At 44.1% G+C, this 16,373-nt stretch overlaps 2 protein-coding genes across 9 annotated transcripts in view; one reads left to right on the forward strand and one right to left on the reverse strand.

Annotated features, from left to right (window-relative positions):
• The window catches only part of UMAD1 (UBAP1-MVB12-associated (UMA) domain containing 1), a 133,088-nt gene extending 128,566 nt beyond the window's left edge, over window positions 1-4,522 (reverse strand). For 4 of the 8 annotated variants that reach the window (XM_090046950.1, XM_090046952.1, XM_090046958.1 and 1 more), the window contains exons 1-2: window positions 4,333-4,440; window positions 103-136 (exon numbers count right to left, since the gene is read on the reverse strand). The gene's annotated coding sequence lies outside the window, so the exon portion shown is untranslated. Of the gene's footprint in view, window positions 1-102; window positions 137-4,332 lie in introns of all 8 variants that reach the window. The other 4 variants (XM_090046953.1, XM_090046951.1, XM_090046957.1 and 1 more) reach the window with 4 other exon arrangements.
• On the forward strand, window positions 4,488-10,448 carry RPA3 (replication protein A3). Its single transcript, XM_090046960.1, has 4 exons — window positions 4,488-4,734; window positions 4,941-5,015; window positions 7,044-7,152; window positions 9,741-10,448. The coding sequence occupies exons 1-4, from the start codon at window positions 4,636-4,638 to the stop codon at window positions 9,818-9,820; spliced, it is 363 nt and encodes a 120-aa protein (XP_089903086.1). The 5' UTR covers window positions 4,488-4,635; the 3' UTR covers window positions 9,821-10,448.
• The last annotated feature ends 5,925 nt before the right edge of the window (window positions 10,449-16,373 follow it).

Genomic DNA, 16,373 nt, shown 5'->3' on the forward strand with positions numbered 1-16,373 from the left:
TCAAGTGAGCTGCCATGTACTGCATGTTCTAAAACTTCCTAGGATAAACTGTAGCTACACAATATAGCTAGATGTCAGGGGAAAAGACAGGTACATACATACCGAGGATGCTATTATCCAAGCTCTTACAGACTTCCTATTTCGTATAAATGAAATGAAAAGATGGTAAATCTTTATGTTCTGGGACAGTGAAAGCATATGCTAGCAAAAAAATAAAAAAAGGAGAGAAAATCTAGTAACAGTGGAAGAACAGTCATGATGACATAAATACATTTATTAAAAATACATAATTATTTTGTACCTATCGGGACTTCTTACCATATTTCATTTTCCCTGAGCCTGAGGAAAGGCATGTGCACCCAAAGCTTGCAGAAAAAGATTTTTTGTATAACTTTTTATTACACCAACTAAGAGGTATCATCCAAGAGTCTGAACCAACAGTTCTAGAGTTTTGCAAATCTATATAATACAAAGACATTTCTGTTAGGGTTGTACAAAGCTCTGGTCGCTGATTTGGTTCGGAGAAGATCTGGACTGATTTGGAGACTGAATCACCAAATCCGAATTGAATCAGGAGACCAAAAAAAGCCTCTGAATCAATCTGGAAAAGATTCCAAGATTCAGAAGGCAGTCTTTCAGGAGAACAGAAACTGAGAAGAGGGATGGGGAGTACCGGGGGGGGGGGGTAGTCACTGTGATCTTTCCCCAAGACCCCGTTCAATCACAATGCTCTGGGGAAGGGACGTAGAAACAGCATATAAGCCTCTGTTTGCAGCCTTTTTGTCCCTTTTGTGAGCTGATTCTGCCTGAGCAAAAGAGGGGTGGGTGGCTGGCCCAGAAACAGGTGAGCAGGCAGAGATCTAACCAGCACTGGGAAGGCCCCGTTACAGTCTACCAGCCCTGTTTTTCATCTGAATCTGCCTTAACACATACAAGTAACGCGAATTTTGCTTTCAACAGTTTGAGGTGCAGTTTCCCAGAAACCCATGCACCTATCTCCTTGAAACTTGGCAGGCTTCATGCCCTCATAAGGGGCTACCATCCATACTGTTTTCAGCCAAATCTACCAAAAAATGACAAATTTATAGGCATTTCAGTGATTCCCCATTATAGTCTACTGCCAAATCACCGAATGTCTTCAAATCAGTGCTGAATCCTTCCAAGCTGATTCAGCCAAATCGATTCAAGACAGTGATCTAAATCTCCAAAATGAATCACTGTCCTTCAAATTGGCCAAATCTGAATCAAATACTTCCCTATTTGCACAGGCCTAATTTCTCCATGCAGCATGGAATTTACTGCAGGAGGAGATAACAGATAGTTGAATTGATCTTAAAGAAGGAAATTGGATAATTTTGTAACAGGTGTAAATATACAACCTACATTAAGATAAATAAATTGTTCAAAACAGTAGTTCTCAATCTTTCCCATACTGGCACCCCTCTGGGATTCCTATTCAACAAGAAAATATGGAACATGCAAGTTGTTTACAACCCTTAAGTTGCAAACTGTGCCTTAGGGCATAAACTGAACATAAAGTAAATGTCCTCCTTCCAAATCAGACAGCCCTGTACAACTGTTTCACTATATTATAGTGTTTATCGCTGTGAGGCATGCAGTATCGGCTACTACCTAAACAAAACAGAGCATGCTCGGACCACAGGCTTCATTTGTTATTAGTCCTACCACAAGAAGTTTGCATTCCCGAGAAACACCATAAAATGGACTTTAGCTCTTAGAAATCTATGCTAGACAAGACACTTGTGCAAAATGAAGACAAAGCAGTAGGTAAGGAAGAGATTAAAAAAGAAGATCCCCAGAAAGTTTAAACATAGCTATTTATGTAGTATTTTACAGAGGCAACAATTTCTCATTTCTCTGGATGCAAACCTGAGAAATTGTTGCATCCAGGTTGAGCGGGGGGAGGTGTCTGTGCATATCTGCATGTAAAAATAAGATTACAGAGGTAATTTTTAAAAATTAGCAATGAGATAGAACATGCAGCCCCAAAATGGTTAGCATGAGGCCCCTGGGCTCCCCTCCAGCCATCTCCAATCCCCCCCAGCCATCTCACTTCACCTTCTCCAATTTCTCTTTCCACAACAACAGGTAAGGGACTGGAATGCTGTAAATGCAGCAAAGGAACAAGGCTGCCCACACTGCAGGTGGATTCTATGTACCTCCAAGAGCGTGAGAAACAGGCATTGAACCAGTGGTGACATGTAGGAGGGGCACGTGCTGCCCCTGAGCATGCCGATGCACCCCCTGACAGGCTGCGCACCCTGCTTAGGCTATGGGGGGGGTAGGTGGGAGCACTAGTGCCCCCCCACCCCGGAGTGTTGGCTGGGAGTGGAAACACCAGATGAAGCGCCACAGCTGTTTTCTGGTCAGTGAATTGGCTGCGGGACAGACCCCCCAGTTGCTGACTGGTTGCTGGGGGGGGCACATGCCCCCCCCAACTAAGGTGGGGCCAGTTGTCCATACATTGAACACATGGGGGGGGGGCAGCCAGGCTGCATATGCAGTAGAATTGTGGGGGCAGGGAAAGGGAGTACCGATTTCACAGCACACTCAGCTGGGAGGCTGGGCTACCCAGTTCTCTCCCTACTCCCAACTGTGCATATTGTGTGCAACTCTTCATCCCTGGCCAAGATGGGGGAGCCAAGCTGTGCTGCAAAGGGGTACCTGCGTGGAATGCACAGCAGGTGGGAGGTGTTGCCTGCACTGTGCAGGGGGGGGCGGGGGGGAAATAAGATGGGACTGGTACTTAACAGCCCAAGTGGTGTGCAGCCCCCAGCTGCCAGACACTGAACAGTCCTGAGGTAGAACAATGGAGGAATAGACTTCAATAACGGCAAAGTCAGAAGCTTGTATGATAGTGGTGTGCAAACAGACCGTAAAAATTCCATTATGGTTTTTTTTTTTTTGTGAAAGGAAGAGAAGGAACTCTTTCAAGCATCAAGCCCCAATCTGAAGCAAGAAGAATGCATTTCAACCAAACACACTGCCCTCAAGGGTTGGAATTCAGTCTACAGTTTGGTCTCCACTAGTTTAATGCGCTATAGCTGCACTTTCATAAAGAACTGTTCTGATGCATTTTTTCCACCTGCTCTATCTTGACATATGATGGATTAAAATGACTAAATACACAATGGCTTGGTGCCTTACCCTCCTCTCCAACTGGCTGGTATTACCATTATGTTTAACGATTTAAAACAGAATGAAGCTTCGGAATGCAAAGACGGACACTGTCCCTGTATTGATTGGGAGCATAAGAATGGATATGAGAAAGGGAGAAGATAATGGGACCATAAGTAAGGTGTGGGCAAACTCTGAAACAGGGGTAGGCAACCCACGGCACAGGTGCCAAAATGTGGCACTCGAAGGTGTTTTGCTTGGCACACGTACCTCTGGGTGGATGACAGGGAAGGGGCTGGGGCCACACAGCAACAGCAAGGATTGGGCCCCTCATGGCTCCCCCACCATCTGCCCCTGGCATGCCAATATCATACAAGTTGAATTTGCAAGTGTTTTGGGCACTCTGCCCACAAACACTGTCAACCCCTGCTCCAAGACATGAAGCAGCAATGCAGAGGAAAGGTGGCTTTATAATTAGGCACTGAACTATACATTCTGGAAGACCCCTGTTCAGTCTCCAGCTCTGCCTCAGGTTGATTCTGGCAAGTCAGTCTAAAACACCGGTGGCTAATTAATTCTCTACCTGCTTCATAAGGACAATATGACTGTGAAGATAAAATTATTTAACACATAAAAGATGCCTGGCTGTCAAAGGGAGGAGGGGCAAGTATTCCGGACAGACAAACAAGGGCCAGCACTTCATGCATCTTGCATGCAGAGCCCTCATTATTACTGCATGTGGGTACAGCAAGGCAATGTTATCCGCAGTAAATCAGACAGATTACAACACAGCGGCTCGTAATGTTTTTTAGACTCAAGGCCAGCTCTCAACAGACTTCAGGCACCCCCAGAAGTTGCCGGCGCTTCCTTTTCACTGGGTTTCTGACTACAGCAAAATTACAGAGGGATGGGTCCCTCAGGAGCAAAGCGCGGGTAGGGAGTAGTGTGCTCGCCGGCACTAAGGAGATCGGAGGGGCCCACCGGCAGGCAGGGCAAGAGCTGATGGAATGATGACGGAGTCACTACGCCGAGCAAAGCAAAGACAACGACACGAGGACGCATCTGACGAAGCGAGCCCCGCGCCTAAGAAAGCCGAGGCAGCGTCAAGGCCCGGCCCGGGGACGAGGCGGGTGCGGGCCGGGCCAGACTTAGGCGGGGCAATAACGGGGCCGGGTCCCCGCCACAGCAACGTACGTGAGACGTGGAGGGGCCAATACTTGAGCCGGGCGGAGCCACGCGCGCGCGCGCGCGCTGGCACTCACCGCCTCCCGCCGCCACCTCCGCTTCCGGGTCGCGCCGGCGCGTCGCCGTGACGTAAAATCCCCGCGCGCCACCTGGGAGCCGCTACCTACGTCACCGCACCCTGGGGCTGGGACTTTTTTTTTTGCCCGTGCAGCCTGATTGGCGTTCGGAGCACCGGCCCCACCCCTCCCCGGCGTGCTTCCGCGTTGCCGGGGTAACCAGGCGGCAGCGGCGGGGCGCGGGAAGACGCTCAACATGGAGGATGTGCACGAGGGCCCGCGACCGCGCATCGCTACCAGCCAGCTCGCGCAGCACGTGGGCCAGCCCGTCTGCTTCGTAGGCCGCGTGCAGAAGGTACCGTCACTGCCCGGGACCTGGCGGGGGTCGCGCATGCGCCGCTCGTTAGACCTAGGCCTCGCCCCTCCCCCTCCCCGCTGGAGCCAGGCTGGGAGGGGAGTGGGGGGGTTGCGCCGGCAGCACACGGGGAAGCCCTGGTTTAGGAAGGAGTGACGTCGCTCCTTCACACTCCGTTTTGACGTCACTTCCTCCGTCTTCCTCAGATTCACCCGAGCGGGAAAATGTTTGTCCTCTCCGACGGTGAAGGCAAGAGCACCACCGTGGAGCTCAGCGAGCCTGTAAGTACCTGCAAACGACCGACCCTGCAGCAGGACTGGCTGCCAGACCTCCTGGGGTTACCTGCACCAGGGTTTCCTCCTTGGTGCCTCCTATGGGCTGGGCAGCAATTCTGCAGAAAAGGACCTGGGTGTTTCAGTGGACAAGAAGTGGAATATGAGCCATCAGTGTGCCCTTGCTGCCGAGAAGGTGAATGGCATACTGGGCTGCATCAGTAGGAGTGTTGCCAGCAGGTCAAGGGAAGTGATTCTTGCCCTCTGTTCAGCACTGGTGGGGTCACTGTGTTCAGTTTTGGGGCCCCCACTGCAGAAAGGATGTGGGCAAATTGGGGAAGAGTCCAACAGAAGGCAGTGAAAATGGTCAGGGTTGGGGACATGACTTCTGGGGAGAGGCTGAGGGAACTGGGCTCATTTAATTTGGAGAAGAGACACCCAAGGGAGGCTTAGTAGTAGCCTTCAACTTCCTGGGTGGAGGTCACAAAGAGGATGCGGCTAGACCAGGCTTGTTCAACATGTGGCCCGCCAAGCCGTTTTCTGAGGCCTGAGGTGCGGCAACAGGAAATGAAAGTAAACACTGTTTACTTTCATTCCCATCCCTTGTCCCCCCCCCCAGCCTCTCAACAGCTTCCTAATCAGGGGGGAGTCCTTTGGCTGGCCCACTGGGTGATAAAAAGTTCATATCCAGCCCCACATTCAAAGTTTGGAAACCCCTGGGCTAGACTTCTCAGTGGTGGCAGATGACAGAACAAGAAACAATGGTCTCAAGTTGCATCAAGGGAAGTTTAGGTTAGATATTAAGAAAAACCTCACTAGGAAAATACTAAAGCACTGCAACAGGTTACCCAGAGAGACTGTTAAATCTCCATCCTTAGATGTTTTAAGACCTGGCTAGACAAAGCTTTGGCTGGGTTTATCTAGTTAAGGATGGTCCTGCTCTGAGCAGGGGGTTGGACTAGGTGACCTCCTGAGGTCCTGTCCAACCCCAGTTTTCTATGATGCTGTTTGCCAATCTGCCTGCTGGAAGCAGGATAAATTTTGGCTGGAAAAAAGCTTAATTCTTTCAGCAAGAAGGCGCTTTATTGGTATGATTTTTCCCTTTTCTTTCCTTTGCTTGTTATATTTTGGGCATTTAAAATGTATTTCCTTACTGGCATCTTTTCTGCAGCATCTGTACCAAACTGTTTGAATTCTCACCAGATCCCTGCTTAGAACACTTTCCATACTTCCAGTAACTGTCCTAGCCAGTTAGACTAAAAATAGTTCTCTAAATAAAAAAACAGAATCATATTTAAACACTTACGACTTGCATCTTTCGCCTCATGAATATTAGGTGCTGCAGTTAAATTTCCAACTCCTCTTCCCTTCATCAGCTGTCCATTTGGGCACTAACAAGTTCTGTTTCTCTTTCATGTCCGCTCTTTCATGTTTTCTGTGATAAGTTTCATTTAATAGAGGGATTTTTCTGATTGGCATATTTTATACATTCCTCTATTTGTACTCCTGCAAAAAGCTATTAGTGAAAATCCTTGACTAAAAGACTTCTCATAGCCTGTGCACTCAATTGCAGTTTCAACCCTCACAAGTATAGGAACAACCCTCATAATACACCTCTAGGATACACAGTATTTTTCTGCCTCTGTACCAGCTTACAGAGAGCATTAACCAACCTTTAACAGAGTTTGGACAACCCATCCATGCTTCTGGTCACTGCTGCTCTTTGTGCCTGCCCACTGCTTGAGTAAGGGGTTAAATACAGTAATGTGATGCTTCTTTTAAGATGCATCATCTTTTGTTTATTTTCAGGACGATACTAAAGCCAGTTAGAAAACGACTGATCTTGTAAAATTGTGTTTGATTTTTAGACTTATTTTTCAGCAGTATTTTGTTTTCATGAAGTGGAGCAAACAAGCAGTTGCAATAAATCAAACATTCTATTTTCTCAAGTTCCAAACTGATACTGGGTATGTAACTAGTTGAGTACAAAATAAGAAGACAACTGTGACAGTAATGTGTTTTCTGTACGTTCACCAGTTAGATGAAGAAATCTCTGGAGTCATTGAAGTGGTGGGAAAAGTAACAAATCAGGCAACTATCATGTGTATGTCATATGTCCAGTTCAGAGAAGATAAAAGCCCTTTTGGTAAGTAAAGATGTCTTAAGATTGAATGTTGTTTTACAGTCTAAAAATTATTTATAAAGAAGAGCAGAGGAAAGATCTGCTTTATGAATATACCCCTGCTGGAAAAAGGATAGAGTAGCTGTTTCCAGAAATCTGTCTCCTATAGAGTTGTTCTTGAGTTAGTGATCATAATGCAACTATATGCAATATCCTCATGGGAAATGCACCAAAATGAACAGCAAGGATTGATTTAGAGCTAGTCAAAATGAATCTAAAAACTGTTTAAAAAGGAAAATCCTGAAGTCCTAGAACAAGTATGGGGCTATCATGTAACCTTGAATTATGCATAATTTCTTTAGTCCTGAACAGAAAAAGGAAACAGACAAACTGCATATTATTATTAGTATTATTAGAGAGAGAGGGGTGCAAGATTGTATTCAGTCAAATATATTCTTACACAGGTTACTGTACCACTCCCATTACTGGTACCCAAGCAGCGTACTATTCTGCATATAGAAATCTCTGTTTCTCCATTCCCTAGTTCAGTGGATTTGGTTATTGTCCTTTTGTCTGGCTTCCCTACAATGGACAGCAAGTGGTTTAGCTCTTAAGTTTTAAGAGACTTAGGTACTCCTGACTTGAGTGCAAATCACCACAGCTCCTGTAAAGGAAAGTCCTCTATAGTTTGTTAGAATTACTTTTTATGTCTACAAAATGTTTTCTGAAGGAGAAACCAGGAGCTTGTTCCTTTTTTCCCCTTTTGTTTGTTTTTAAGCTTCTAGTAGTCTCTTCTTGTGCAAAACCAATCAAAAATAAGAGGCAAAACTAATGTGATTGGGAACTTGAGAGGGCAGAAATAAATGGTTGTTTATTGGACCATTCCTTTCACCTTGGAAAATGACTAATACTGGTGTGTCTTTATTTGACATTTGGCTTGGGGCAGTAAGTAAATTCCTGATTTGAAGAAAGGGCTGAATAGTCATAGAATCATAGAAGTAGGGTCGGAAGGGACCTTGTAGATCTTCAAGTCTGACCCCCTGCCTGGGCGGGGGAAAAACTGGACTCAAATGAGTCCAGCCAGGTAGGCATCAAGCCTCTTCTTAAAGATCACCAGGGTAGGAGCCAGCACCACTTCCCTTGGAAGTTGGTTCCAGCTCCTAGTCGTCCTGTGAGGTAGTTCTTGCAGATATCTAATCTAAACCTACTGTCCAATAATTTGTGTCCATTATTCCTTGTGATGCCAGGGGGTGCTAGGGGAAAGAGTGTCTTCCCCAAACTCTTCTGGTCCCCCCTAGTGAGTTTATAGACAGTCACCAGGTCCCCCCTCAACCTTCTCTTGTGAAGGCTGAACAGGTTTAGGTCCTGCAGTCTTTCACTGTAGGGTCTGCCCTGTTTTCCCTGGATCATGCGGGTGGCCCTCCTCTGGACCCTCTCAATGCTGTCCACATTCCTCCTGAAGTGGGAAGCACAGAACTGGACACAGTACTCCAGCTGTGGCCTGACCAGCGTCGCATAGAGGGGGAGGATCACCTCCCTGGCTCTACTTGAGATGCACCTGTGGATGCATGAGAAGGTCCAGTTAGCCCTGCCGTGACTTGCATTGTCGGCCCATGTTCATCTCGGAGTCAATAATGACTAGTGAGGTAGCAGAATCTGTGAATGACATAGGCCACAGACAGGTGTTTATTTCTATGGTAAGAATTTTTCAAAAATAGCCCAAAAGCTTATTTTGAGAGTGTACATGTGTTCCAGCTCTTTGGCTGGTGAGCTAAAGACCAACTCTTTAGTCATGGGCACTAGGGGGGTGCTTCCTGGGCCACCACCACTCTCAGGGGAGCCCATTAATTGACAGCCTGCTCTCTCCCCTTCCTGGGGAGGGGTAGGCTGTTACTTGACAATTGGCAGCTGCTACAGACAGTCCAGGGAAGGTTCCAGCAGCAGGAGACTGGTGGGACTTGGGGAGGGCCTGGGTATTCTCCCATTGGGAGAACCCTCCCCATTCCTACTGCAGGAGAAGAGCCGTTGCTCCTTGTCCTCCTCTGGCTATACTCATTCTTCCAGTGCACTGGTTTTAAATGTGCCACTGGGCACATGCAGCGAGGGATGAGGGAGATCCCTCATTCCCCCAAGTAGGGATTCCTCTTTGAATTCCTATGGATCATGTGCATGTGTTTGTGGATCTGACCATGCTAATATTGACCTTTAAAAGAAACTGGCAGACTCTGGTTGAACATTACTATTGTAGACGAAGGTGAGAGAAAAAGCATAGCACCCATTTTTATAAAGCATAATTATGAGGGTTAGCAAGGGACAGAATACTTTTATAAGATATTGATTACTAGCATAACTGTAATATAATTACCTGTTGTCTCCCCATGATGTAACTACTAACGTGCATCTCTACCTCTGTGATATTTTTCTCGGCTATCAAAGGAAACTGCAGCAGGAAAGGCCTAAATATGGTGACACTTAGCTAAAATATGTGGGGGGAGGGGCAGTATTCTCAAATACTGGGGTAAAAGTGGACACCATATAAATATTTGTTACATGGTGATAATGGGGAATTTGATTAGTGTCTGAACTAACATTTCCCTTCCTCTGCCTTTCAGATCTTGAGATGTACAATGAAGCACTAAAAATAATCCAGGAATTTCCTGAATATTTCCCATTTGGTATTATAAAAGAATGATCAACTCTTTCTGGTACAACTTCAGAATGGATGACAGTGGGTTAACCTTGCCATTTTAGGAAAAAGGCTTAACTTTTTTGCAGCTGAGATGCTTAAGAGATGCCTGCTAAAATGTTTGTCTGATTGGACTGTCTGACATCAACATACAGACTTTCGGTGTCATACTTGCCTTTTTCTGATCTATCCTAAATCCAGTCTTGTGTAGTTTTGTTGAAAGCAGTTTTTTACCGAATTTTATATATACTTTATTAAGATCGTATCCAGAGAAATGCTGTAGTGAGTTAATTTAGTTTTTGGTTAAAAAAAAAGTTTCTATACGCTTGTCCCCTGCCCGTCTTCTTATCCAGCATTTCCCATTGTTAGATATTTAGTTATCAGAAAGTTTATGAAAATTACGCCATTGTGTGAGAGGGGTATAAAGTATTGTTTAAAACTAGCACTGTGTCTGAATATGAACTTTTGAACTACCTGGCAGTAAAATTTGATCTTCTGTCTTGGAAACCAGTTACTTTTCCAATTAAGTGTCAGGCTACATTTGAACTAAGTGTTATGATTGTGTTTAAAATTGATAAATCTTTTCTTGGAGAGTTGTTTTTGTTAATAAATCATGTTCAGAGTTCTACCACTACCTGATGTGAGTAATTTTAATTCCAACCACGGCACAAGATGCCCAAACTCTCACATTGATGTTAAACACAGTTGAAAATTTCTTTTATACTTTTTGGTATTTTTAAGCAGTCTTGTATGGCCATGACAAAAAAACACAACCTGTGTTTTGTTGACTATTTAAGTAAAGGCACAAAAGATTGAATAGACATGAGACTGAACTAATTTAATTGCTAGAAATGGTTCCAAGAGTAGTACACAATAGAAATCCAAGCTTCCCTCCCAGTGCTCTCTAAATTTTCAGGATTCTTTTAAACGTCCTAAGTCAGGACATTTCAGGAACAAATTCACAAAAGGAAAATCTGACTGCATTCTGTTAATTTATACATGGGTACCAGATTTAAATTAAATGTTGTCACTGTTGATGTTCAATGTACTCTCATCGTCTTTCACAAATTGTATTTTTAATACTGTCTAGAATGCCAGTTGTTATTGTTACTTGTCACTTCCAAAAAGCTGTATTTAAAGCATTTGCAATATCTTCCCTCCAGGTAAATAACAGCTCCTTTCTAGTATAAAAATACTTGGCACATTCCTGCTCCATTTCCTTTTCACAAAACAAAATACAAATCTTACTGATCATTCTGACCTGAATGTTACTTGGTTTAGGTTTTGTTACTTACTATTTAAACAATGGTAGGAAACATACACGCTGCAGTTAATGTACATGTCTAAGGGCCCTGGCAGATGTGCAGTTGAAGGCACGCTTGGATTGGATATTTAATCCCTACAATCACTTTCTGCCATGACACATATACATAGCAGGAGGCATAATTGTGGAATCAAACATCAGATCCCATCCTGCCATATTACTGGTACCAGGAAGTAGCAAACTCCTGTCGCTGGAAGCTCTGTCAGCTGATCCAGGCTTCCAGCCACAGAGGTGCACCATACACTCCTGAGGCTGGGAGCCATCAGCTGACATGGGCTCCCAGCCACAGTGGCAAACCATTCAAGAAAGAGCCCAGATCAGCTGATGAGGCTCCCAGCTACAGGAGTACATAATGCACTCCCATAGCTGGGAGCCCCAGTCTAGCCACATATTCAGTTAATGGTGTGATAGGAACCAGTCACAAAATCACACATAATTTGTGTAATAATTGTGGCTTATTACTTGTTTTAGCATACCATTAACATGTGGCCGGGTAACTACTTAAGACACGATTAACTAGTTAATTGTGTCTTAAGTGTAATGTGTACTAGGGCTGCAAGTGAACTTTGTAATAAAATGCTTTGTTGGCTGACTTACAATTTTTTTTTCCCCTCCAGTTACTAGCAAACAATGGCAGGGATTAAAACAGGACACTAATCTAGCAATCGCTCCTTTTTGAAGAGGACTGAATGTTTCAGGGTTTTGGTAATGATACAACCTTGGATCATTAAATTGCTCATTTTGAATCAAACCTAGGTTAGACATACCTCATCTCTCACTTGTCCTTTGTTCTTCATAAAATCATTAGTCTTAACCTAGCTTTTGGTAGAGGGAGGTTTGATTTTCAGAAACTGTCATTGCAATGAATTAATCTGTACCTTTGTTAATGTCTGAGAAGATATAAAATAGGCTTGATGACTCATAAACTCTCTCACCACTACAGGTTAAGGGAGAGAATTAAAATTCTTTCCAGACTTTTGTAAGAAGCCTTTGCCCTGAATATTTTTTTTTTGGCTGCTTCACTATATTTATCTTTAGGGACCTTCTTAAATTGCAGCAGAAGTTGGCCAATGCCTTTAATTGTGCTCTTCTCACAGTGCGTTCCCCTCCCTGCTCTGCGCTGCCCTCCCCCCCTGCAGTGGTCAAAGTGTAATTAATGCTGTGGTTTTTGCCTCTTAGACAGTCAGCAACCAGAGGGGACATAGCAAAAAGAGCAGGTTTAAAGGCATTGCTGTGCCACAAACTTCCACTGCAAATTAGGCAAGTTATCTAAATGGCAGCAACTGTACATCCCTGCTTCTATAGAGCAAATCTAACAAGCCACATTGAAACAAAAACAATCAATCCCCAATTTCCCCTCCAGTTCATACCCCATATTTATGCCAAAGAGAGGAAAATCAACTTATTTTTGGTTTCCTGGGACCTGGGAAACAAGTTTGAACCAGTTTTTTCAGGCTCCTAGAAAGTGTCCATTAAGCAAAACTTGTGTCATTGTGACACAAAAGAGGAGTTTTCATCACCCAATTTTCTTTTCATTTTATTATCTTTTCTAACAAAGCTATTTGTTTTTACAACTTACCTAAGAAACTTAAACCAATTATAGCACAAACTGTGTTTGATACACCTAGTTACATCAGTCCCTACCGCTGATGTATTCCTGCTAAACCTATAGTGTGCTGTTTGGGATATTTATTTCAGGGCTTTCTTGCAGGCTGTCTTGTTCTAGATGTTTTGTTTAATATACATGTCAAATTCCAGTGCTTGTTTATCTCGGCCTGTTAATTACATTGCACCTTTTGCTAAACGTACCAGTTGAAGTATCTGGCAAGGTCATGCAAAAACAGTTTTGGGGGCCTTTGCTATAGCCACATTCCTGTATGTGCGCCTTTAACAATGGACCTACTCAAAAAGAAAAAAAAAATCACTGAAAATAAAAGTGACTCTGGGGAGCCAGCAGTCCTTGTGGCTCTTGCAACCTGGCCACACAGCCTGCTGGGGAGGAAAGGAAGGTGGGAGGCCTGCAGGCACAGAAAGATGACTACCCCCCACCGCTAACCAGATAGTCCTCACAGCCAATTAGCAGTGAGGGGCCAGGACACTGAGGCCCTTGGCCAGTCAGAAGCATGGAGGGGGCCTGCTATGCTCCACCCGGAAAAGTGGCTTTCAGTCCTGAGGTTTGCCTGCAAAATAAGCCACAGTTGTCTCGAATTTGGTAGCCCCCTACCTATAACAACTACAGAAACCAAAATGATTGCTTAAGTGCACATAAATCAATTTTTACCAATTTTAAAATATTTATGAATCTTATTTCCTTGCCCTCTGATCTAAACAACTGCTGTTACAAACATACTTTTTTGTTTTAGATACCTATTTAATTTCAAGGCCATGAAGAGGCAGTACCTGTTAGAGGGGTTGGTTTGGTTTTTTTCGTTTATTTTGTTTTGAAGGACATGTCAATACCTTTCTTAAAATGCTAATCACTAGTTCTGGTTCACACTTACTCTGGCAGAATCAGTTTTAGCAATGATATCAAGGTCTTCAGTATGATCGACTGCAACCTCTAACATTGGGTACGAGAAAGGGGTATGAATGATTAATAAACTGCCTGTCATGCATCACTTAGATGTCACCGGATTCAGTTTCTGATTGGATGCTGCAGGCAGGTCTGATGTATATCTAGAGAATTTTAAGTTTCTTTGAAGAAAAAAATGTAATACATTTCTTGCAATTTAACCATTGTGTAGTTTTTGCTTGGTGTTGCCTATTCTACTTTTATTTTCCTAGTTTATTGCTTGAGGTAAGATCATTGAAACACAATTCAAAAGTTTAAGATAGATTTAGTAAAAATATCACTTTCAATTACATACATTTATAATGAAGGTACCAGTCTGGGTTTACAGGTAAGGCTGAGTTGAGATTTTGCACTAACAAACAAGGATTTTGTCCTCCTAGTGAAAATCATAATCATCTTCCCCCAAATTAAATTAGGTAGAAGATATGCACAGGGGTGCTCAACTCAGCCAAGATGGCAGTGCCTCTGGATATGGAAACTCTCCAGTGAGTTCTCCTTTTAGTGAAAAAACAAAAAGCTTACATGAAGTGGGAATTTTGACAAACTACTAGGGAAGAATATAAGAATATTGCTTAGGTATGCAGGCATGAAATCAGGAAGGCCAAAGCCCAATTGGAATTGCAGCTAGCAAAGGATGTGAAGGGTTTCTACAAGTATGTCAGCAACAAGAGGAAGATCAGGGAAAGTGTGGGTTCCTTACTGAATGGGGGAAGCAACCTAGTGATAGAGGATGCAGAAAAGGCTGAAGTACTCAATGCCTTTTTCACCTCAATCTTCACAGGCAAGGTCAGCACAGTTTGAGGAAGAGGTGAACAGTCAAGTGGCAAAAGAACAGGTTAGGGACTATTTAGAAAAGCTGGACATGTACAAGTCCATGGGGCTGGATGGGATGCACCTGAAGGTGTTGAGGGAGTTGGCTGACATGCTTGTAGAGCTGCTGGCCATCATTTTTGAAACTCATGGTGATTAGGAGAGGTCCTGGACAGTAGGAAATGGGCAAATGAGTGTTCATCTTTAAGAAAGGGAAAGAGAAGGATCCAGGAAACTACAGACCAGTCAGCCTTACCACTGTCCCTTGAAAAATCATGGAGTAGGTCCTCAAGTAATCCATTTCTAAGTACCTTGAGTTTATCAAGGCTTTTGTTATAGTCCCCCACAATGTTTGCAAACAAGCTAAGAAAGTATGAGTTGGATGAATGGACTATACGGTGGATAGAAAGCTGACTGGATTGCCAGACAGAACAGGTAGTAATCTATGGCTTAATGTCTAGCTGGCAGCCAGTGTCATATGGAGTGCTCCAGGGGTCAGTCCAGGGGCCAGTTTTGTTCAATAGCTTCATCAATGATCTGGAAGGTGGGATGGAGTGCACCCTTAGCAAGTTTGTGGATGACACCAAGCTGGGGGAAGTAGATATGTTGCAGGGTAGGGCTAGGATTCAGAGAGACCTTGACAAACTGAAGGATTGGGCCAAAAGACATCTCATGAGTTTCAATAAGGACAAGTGCAAAGTCCAGGACTTAGGACAAAACAATCCCAGCAGAAAAGGACCTGGGGGTTACAGTGGATGAAAAACTGAATATGAGCCAAGTGTGACCTTGTTGCCAAGAAGGCTAAAAGCATACTGGGCTACACTGCCAGCAGATCAAGGGGAGTGATTCTTCTGCTCTATTCAGCACGGTGAGGCCACATCTGGAATAGTGTGCCCAGTTTTGGGTCCCCGACAGAAAGAAAGTAAATAAATTGGCGAGTCCAGCAGACGGCAAGGAAGATGGTGAGGGGGCTGGGGAACATGAATGAAGAGGAGAGGCTGAGGGAACTGGGCTTATTTAGTCTGGAGACAAGAAGACTGAGGGGGGACTTTCTGAATGGTGGTTCTAAAGAGGATGGAGCTAGACTGTTCTCAGTGATGGCAGATAACAGAACAAGGAGCAAGTTGTAGCAGGGGAAGTTTTGGTGAGTTATTAGGAAGATCTCTCTCATGAGGAGGGTGATAAAACACTGGAACAGGTTACCCAGAGAGGTGGTGGAAGCTCCAGGTTTGGAGGTTTTTAAGACCCAGCTACCTAAAGCCTTGGATGGGATGACCTAGTTGGGGGTGGTCCTGCTTTAAGCAGGGGGTTGGACTAGATGACCCCTAAGGGAGGTCCCTTCCAACTCTAATTTTCTATGATTCTATGTATGTTACAACATAAGCTACTCAAGATTTTGCCAATAAAGTTACTTAAGAACTATAGGTACAGTTTTTGTGAATCAAACATTTTGGATTTAGACACTGAAATTCCATCTAAGTCGCACTTTTCACCTGTTTTTTGTTTTTCATTTGATCCCAAGACTAACAGCACATTGGCAAGGAAAGAAATTGTGGAGTGTAGGTACGTTGTTTAATGCATCCCAGATCATTTGTATCCCGGGCTGTTCACACTTAATTTGCAGAGCTGCTGAATTCAGACAAGCCACTAAGCTACCTACCTTCAGATCTTACTGTGAGGAGCACTGCTTTTACTGCAAAGAGCACTGGTGGAGCTCATCAGTGGACTCTACACAATTGCCACAGAAATGGCACACTTTGAAATAAAAGCCACAGCAAACAACTGGATTATCTGAAATATAACTGTTTGCTGTAGCTGTGTATATCCCCAGGTACTACACAAACCCTTATCCT

The sequence above is a fragment of the Crocodylus siamensis genome, chromosome 5 (assembly GCF_052110815.1).
Source record: "Crocodylus siamensis isolate JL-2025a chromosome 5, ASM5211081v1, whole genome shotgun sequence".
Classification (NCBI taxonomy): domain Eukaryota; kingdom Metazoa; phylum Chordata; order Crocodylia; family Crocodylidae; genus Crocodylus; species Crocodylus siamensis.

Bases quoted from the DNA above. Each gene is read 5' to 3' on its own strand.
- RPA3 (XM_090046960.1), top strand. From the start codon at position 4,636: ATGGAGGATGTGCACGAGGGCCCGCGACCGCGCATCGCTACCAGCCAG. The intron at 5,016-7,043 runs GTAAGTACCTGC...TACGTTCACCAG, and splicing joins CCGTGGAGCTCAGCGAGCCT to TTAGATGAAGAAATCTCTGG. The intron at 7,153-9,740 runs GTAAGTAAAGAT...TCTGCCTTTCAG, and splicing joins AGAAGATAAAAGCCCTTTTG to ATCTTGAGATGTACAATGAA.